This window comes from Plectropomus leopardus, chromosome 15 (genome assembly GCF_008729295.1).
Source record: "Plectropomus leopardus isolate mb chromosome 15, YSFRI_Pleo_2.0, whole genome shotgun sequence".
In the NCBI taxonomy this organism is placed as follows: Eukaryota; Metazoa; Chordata; class Actinopteri; order Perciformes; family Serranidae; genus Plectropomus; species Plectropomus leopardus.
Genome location: NC_056477.1, coordinates 3,863,384 through 3,869,870, shown reverse-complemented (window position 1 = coordinate 3,869,870; position 6,487 = coordinate 3,863,384). Strand labels below are relative to the sequence as shown.

At 40.3% G+C, this 6,487-nt stretch overlaps 1 protein-coding gene across 1 annotated transcript; it reads left to right on the top strand.

Annotated features, from left to right (window-relative positions):
• The first annotated feature begins 254 nt into the window (after positions 1–254).
• Positions 255–1,628, top strand: LOC121954225 (forkhead box protein G1-like). Its single transcript, XM_042501572.1, has one exon. The coding sequence runs from the start codon at positions 375–377 to the stop codon at positions 1,626–1,628; it is 1,254 nt and encodes a 417-aa protein (XP_042357506.1). The 5' UTR covers positions 255–374.
• Positions 1,629–6,487: the final 4,859 nt, after the last annotated feature.

Here is a 6,487-nt window from a genome sequence, read left to right as displayed (position 1 = left end):
AGACATTAAAGGTCGTCGGAGTCTCGGCTTGGAGACGGAAGGAAGAAGCAGAAAAGAGGATTTGTTGACAAATTCACCAAGTTGGAGAAGCTCCTCCTCTCCGTGATGTAGCCGCAAGTGGGAACCTCCTTAATTACTAATTTCTCTACATCCAAGCCACGCTCTCTCTCTCTCTCTCTCTCTCTCTCTCGGTCTGTCTCTGTTCTCTCTCTCCACTCCTCCATCCATGCATCTCTCATCCTGACCCTCCTTTCTCTCTCCTCTCCGTCTCTCTTTCGTTTCCAGCCCGGATAACGGAGGTGGACGAGCTTGGAGTTGTTGTTATTTTTTTTGTTATTATTTATTCCTCGTTTTTGGGAGACCCGCCACCGGGCATGGAGGATGTAAAAGACCCGCCGACCGTCCACCGGTCCTCCTCCTTTAGTATCAAGAGCCTCCTGCTGCCCTCCAAGTGCGACAGAGCAGACTCCGGTGCGGCTGCTGCTGCTGCCGCCGCCGCGGTCGTCGGCATCCCCGGGACCTTCTCTCCTTCCCCGGGCTCCGACTCGGAGAAGTCGCTGGACCCGCCGGAGGTGGACTCCACGGCCATAGCTTTGGACCCGGACAAACCGGGCAAGGAGGAGCAGGGGGAAGAGGAGGAGGAGGGCGGAGGGGGAGGCGGAGGAGGGGACGGCGCCAAGGCCACGCCGGAGCAGAATACTAACGGTAACAACAGCGGGAAAAACGGGAAATATGACAAGCCTCCGTTCAGCTACAATGCCCTGATCATGATGGCCATACGGCAGAGCCCCGAGAAGCGGCTCACGCTGAACGGCATCTACGAGTTCATCATGAAAAACTTCCCGTATTACCGGGAGCACAAGCAGGGCTGGCAGAACTCCATCCGGCACAACCTGAGCCTCAATAAGTGCTTCGTTAAGGTGCCCAGGCACTACGACGACCCGGGGAAGGGGAACTACTGGATGCTGGACCCAAGCAGCGATGATGTTTTCATCGGAGGGACTACCGGGAAGCTCCGCAGGCGCTCCGCCACCTCCCGGGGCAAGCTGGCGATGAAGCGCGGGCTGCGCTTCGCTCCTCTCGGTTTGGGGATTAACGAGCGGGCGAACAACCCGCTCTACTGGCAGATCTCTCCGTTTCTGTCCCTGCACCATCACCACCACCATCACCCGCACTACAACGGATCCTCACCCGGGTTTTTGAACCAGGCGGCGGGCTACGGGTCGCTGCTGCCCGCGGTGGAGCAGCTGAGCAACGGGGACCTGGGGCGCTCCATCCTCGGCGGGTCGGCCGCCGGGGCACTGGGTTTGACGAACAGTTACGGGATGAGCACGTCGCCTGTCGGGCTGCTCTCCGGACAGACTGCCGGGTATTTTGTCTCAGGGACCCAACATGCAGCAGCATCGGGGCCGCCGGGAGGAGGACCGCCTCCTCCTCCGCCGCCGCCGCACCTCCAGCAGAGCGCACCGGGGTACGGCGGTCTGGCGACCAGCAGCTCCCCGCAGTCCCTGCTGTCGGACTCCCTCAGAAACAGCTCCCTACCGGCCTTCTCCCCGGGAGTGTCCGCGGGGTTCCCCGGGGTGCTGTCCCATCAAAAGAGGGTCACCCCAAACGCTTTCCTAAACTGAACTCCCATCCTCTCCCTTTCCTTGGATGGCACCGGGACGAGGACGCACAAAAGACGTCACGTTAAGGGCAAATACTAAGTGGTAAATATCAAACATTGATCGCAAAAAATATATATGAAGTGAAACTTTTTTGGCCATATTCTGCCCCGAAGAGCAACGGGTTTATTTTGATTATTTTTTCCGCATTTGATTTAAAAAAGGGACAAACTTTTGTTACCCGCGGGTTGTACAACTGTAAACTAGACTTGCCAAAGGTAACGCTTTAAGTATATTTCAAGCTATTTATATCTTGTACAAAGATTTTCAGTATTTTCTTTGAGTCTTTTATTTATGTTTTGTATTTATTGTACAATGTATTTAAATTCTATTTGTCAGTGTATACTTATCAGTATTGAGGTAAAAAGAGGGAGGGGGGTGAAATAAGACATACAGGGTGAATAATTATTTATGAATTTTCAGACAATCAAGTAGAAAAAAGACAATCAAAACTTTTTCTTTTCTCTTTTTTGGGAGGAAAAACTTTTGAATAATAACGAATAAAGCCTTAAAATCTGCAGAAAAATAATCAGGGGTTTTGAGAGGAAAAATAAGCCTACAAATCATATCTCTACTCAGGTTTGACCCCGGACAGGCCTAATAATAATAACAATATAAATAATAATAAAACTGCTCGCTGTGAAGAGTTTCCTTCCAAAAAAATGATATCCAAAAGTAAAGCAAACTTAAGCAGAAATGTAATTAAGCTAAAAATATCTTTACTGCTGCCTTTGAGTCATAAAAATGTAATTTTGGACTTGAAGAGCCCCTTTAAATAAATTAGCTAATTAACGGATATGAATGTTTTTGGAACTGAACTCTTCATATGTAAAATTATGCAAAACACCGCAGCTGTAACGCGAGATTTGTATGTTTTTTGGGTCGCCATCAAAGCCCAGATTGTCCACTTTAATTTTTGGTTTGGTTGTGCGCGCGTGTGTTCATGTGTGTGTGTCTGCAGGCCTGTAAGAGCGTAAAACCTCCTGCGCATGTGTGCTAAGAGCCGCCGTATAAACAACCTTCTTATTCAAGAAAAAAAAAAAAATCACCACTTCAGCCGCCTCCATCCCGGTTTTAATGACCCGCTGACCTGCTCCGGTTTCCGGGAAAAGTTTTAAAGTGAGCGGAGGATGGACGGAGGCCTCTGCATGCTGGAACTGCTTCTGCAGCTTTTTTGGGGGGGAAGGGGACGAACAGAGCGGCTTCAAACAACCACCAGGCCTCTGCATCACACACACATATACGACTATATCCAGTGTCATGTGAAAACCTTGTATCTCCAAATATTAACTTTTGGGAGAGTGAGAGGAGCTGGATTTTTTTTTAATTTGAGCAGGAGGATCCATTCTTGACCATGAAAACAGTTTGACAAAAATAATCTAAACTCCACTTTACCAGAGCTTTCAACCACATCTCACGGCCTTCCTCTACAGATAATTCATGGTGCCATTTGTAGCTGCATTTCATTTGAATTTAATGCATTTTTTTTGCATTCTTTGCATTTAATCCATCAGAGGAGCTGAAGAATGGGTCTGTCAGCTCGCACTAAACACCACAATTGGAGATACAAGATTTTCAGCCAACTGTAATGAAATATATGCAACATATTTTGTATTTTTGGGGAGTAAAAGCTGCACAGAGCGCTTCAATGTCATCTGGAAAACCTGCATCAACTGACCACAGCAGGGAGGGAAGGCCCACCAGTTAAAATCAGAGACCGATATCAGTGTTTAATATGACGATATTACCGATACCAAGATTTTGGTGAGAAGACAACATTTTTTTAAAACACACATTTTTTAAAAATTAATTATTGTTTTATTAATGATGTTATAAATTGTTGTTACATTAAATTAATTTCTGCAAATGTATTTCAAAATGTTTCAAACCAGCCTGTTGTTTTATAGAAAAAAAATCACCTTTATTTTCTAAAAATTTGCCTACTAATTTTTAAAAAAAGTACATTTCATTTACAAATGAGCACCAAGATGTCTTTTCACCACAGCCATGTTTATTTGGAAGAAATGGTTATATGAATCATTGTTTTTGCTCAAACGGATAAATAATATTTTATTTCTCAATAAATAATTCCTTTAAAAAATATTGTTTGGTGCAGATTAGTCAGTATTTATTTAAATAAATCACTTGACACAAAGTAGCCTCTATACCGTTAAATCAGTAAAATAATCACTAAAATATTATTAGTCTTTACAGTTAGATACTGTTTTCTTAATAAGCATAATAATAAAAAATATTTGGAAATAATTTTATAAATTTACTTCCTTTATTCTCCTGCTGTTTACAAAGAAAACAACAAGGTGCACAAAAATTTTAAACAAGTCAATGCAATTTTTGTTCTAAGCACACCGAATGAGCAGTATTTAACCATTAAAGTATTGATCGCTGTGGTATCGATCAGTTCGTCCTCAGATCTCAGGTCAGTGCTGTCTGAGCTCTGAAACACAATCTGAATCAAATAAATGTTGCCTTTGCAAAAATAAAGCAAACTGAAGTTCCAGAGGAAAAAAATGAGGCAGCAGATAATGTTGATGATGTTGATGTAATTTCACAAAGCAGTCATTTATGGTCGATTTGTCGCCTGTGTTGAAGCGATGACAATAAAATGCCAGTAATATAAAAACAGATGATTTCAGAAATGAGAGAGTGAAATTATGATGTCAATTTATTGCAATTCTACGGGAAAAAAAATGTCAACGTAAAATCCAGTCTAAAATCCTCCAGTTACTGCTGGCATTGATATTAAACTGCACTGTTGATTTTATTAATTATTATTTAAATAACTATCTATTTGAGGCCTTTTTTCACTGCAAAAATAAATGCAATCTTTTGACTGTAAATGAGCTGCAGGTTGGATATAATTTAAATTTGTTTTAATTTGAGTCCCTTGACTTTTTTCAAAATGAATCCCATGTATTAATCCATGTATTGTATTGTATGTACTCTAACAGCTGAGCGTGCAGACTGGGTAAACTGGATGCTGTCTCTCCCCCCTTTTTTAAACAATTAATTTTTACAGTGCAAGACAGAAAACTTACATAACCTCTGACCGAAATGAAAGCCTCCTTAAGCCCAACAGAAGCTGACCTTGTCAACACACACACACACACACACACACACACACACACACCAAGCTAACACATATTGAGATATTACGAACGGAAAACAAATGGAGAAAAAAGAGCAAATTATTGAAAAAATAAAAGCACAAATAGTCCAGCGGGTCTCAATTATTAAAATGTTTAAATATTTAAATTTCCCAAACAGTGGAAGAAAAACAGGGTAGACTGGCAGCGGGATGCAGACTGATCCAGGCTCAGTTTGATTTTTAAATCTCGCTCCATGTCACTTTTTTTCAATTTTGGTTTTGTAAAAACAAATATTTTGGAGTTGTTTTTTTTTTTTTTTTTTTTTTGCACTTTTGTTGTTAGCGTTCACTTGTATGAAGTCTGTACTGTCTGTTTTTGTTGCTGTCTGTCTGTTATTTTTTCCAGAGAAACTAAACTTGATTAAAAAGGATGAAATAACCTGAAGCAGAGCTTCTGCCTGATGATGTGTGCAGTCGAACATAAAATATCACACTATCAAAAGATTATTTTAAAAATCCAAAAGATGGGTCCCCAGGCCTAAATTTTGGATATGTAATAGTTTTTAATAAAATAACACTAAATAAATAAGTAAGTGTATCTCACTTTCATAGATGGAGGAAGCAGAAAATGTTTTACCCCAGGTTGTTTTAGAAATCTTACGAGTAACGTTTTTTCCCCTGTCTCTTTTGGTGACACGGTTTATAAGACGTTTTTTTATCGGTTGTGTTAATTTCCTAATTATTCTATTTTATTTCATTATAACTGTTTTAAAATTACAAACGCATTCTTATTACGTGTGACTTTAATCATACGACTTTTCAAAAATGAGTTTCGGAAGTTATTTGATCCCTTTATTTATTTATTAGTTAAAAAAATGTGTGTGATTTTTCAAAAAAGAAAAACAATTTTGTTTTCAAACAGTGTGATGAGAAAGTTTACGGTTGATCAGGACTTTAGACGTTTATATTTTCTTGACTGCTCTAAAAATATGTTTATCAAACTGATTTATGTGATTTATGAATTATATTTTCTTTCTCAGTATTCAGAGGTTTTTAAAATTTAGCCATGTATTTTGTAATTTTGAAAACTGGTTTATCTGTGGCGTTTTTTCTTTTTATTATATTTTCAGGGTAACTATTTGTTAAAAGGTTCTTGAGTGTTTTTTTTCTGTTTCTTTTGCATGTGTCTGATTAGGACCTTTGATTTAAGAGGATAGCCTTTTTACTCAGTCATTTTTGGAGTGTGTTGCAGTTCATCCTTTATTCATACGAGGAGTTTTTGGACTATTCTTTATGATTTTGTGTATTTTGTTCTGCATTATTAGTCCATGTGACGTCAGTTTAACAGTCCACTGTCACATTTAGAGTAATTTTTAAAATTTCTACAGGCCTCATCGTGCAGCAGTTTGACTCTCATCTTCAGTTCTCTTCAGTCTTTATTGTTGGATGAGTTCGAGGTTAATTTCAGCGGCTTTGTGAATGTTTTTCTGTTGCCAAATTTAAGAGCTGTAAAGTCTAAAAGTCTGAAGTTTACACACAGTTTGAGATCAGTGTGTGTGGTCACATGTCACATGATCCGTATGTGTGTGCGTGTGTGTGTGTGTGTGTGTGTGTTCGTCCACATTCATCCGTACTGAAAATTAAAATGATAGGAAATCAAAACATTTAAGTTTTGCTGAAGCAATTGCTTTTAATACAGTTTTTTAAAAAAATATTT

Coding starts and splice junctions, on each gene's coding strand:
- LOC121954225 (XM_042501572.1), top strand. CDS start 375: ATGGAGGATGTAAAAGACCCGCCGACCGTCCACCGGTCCTCCTCCTTT.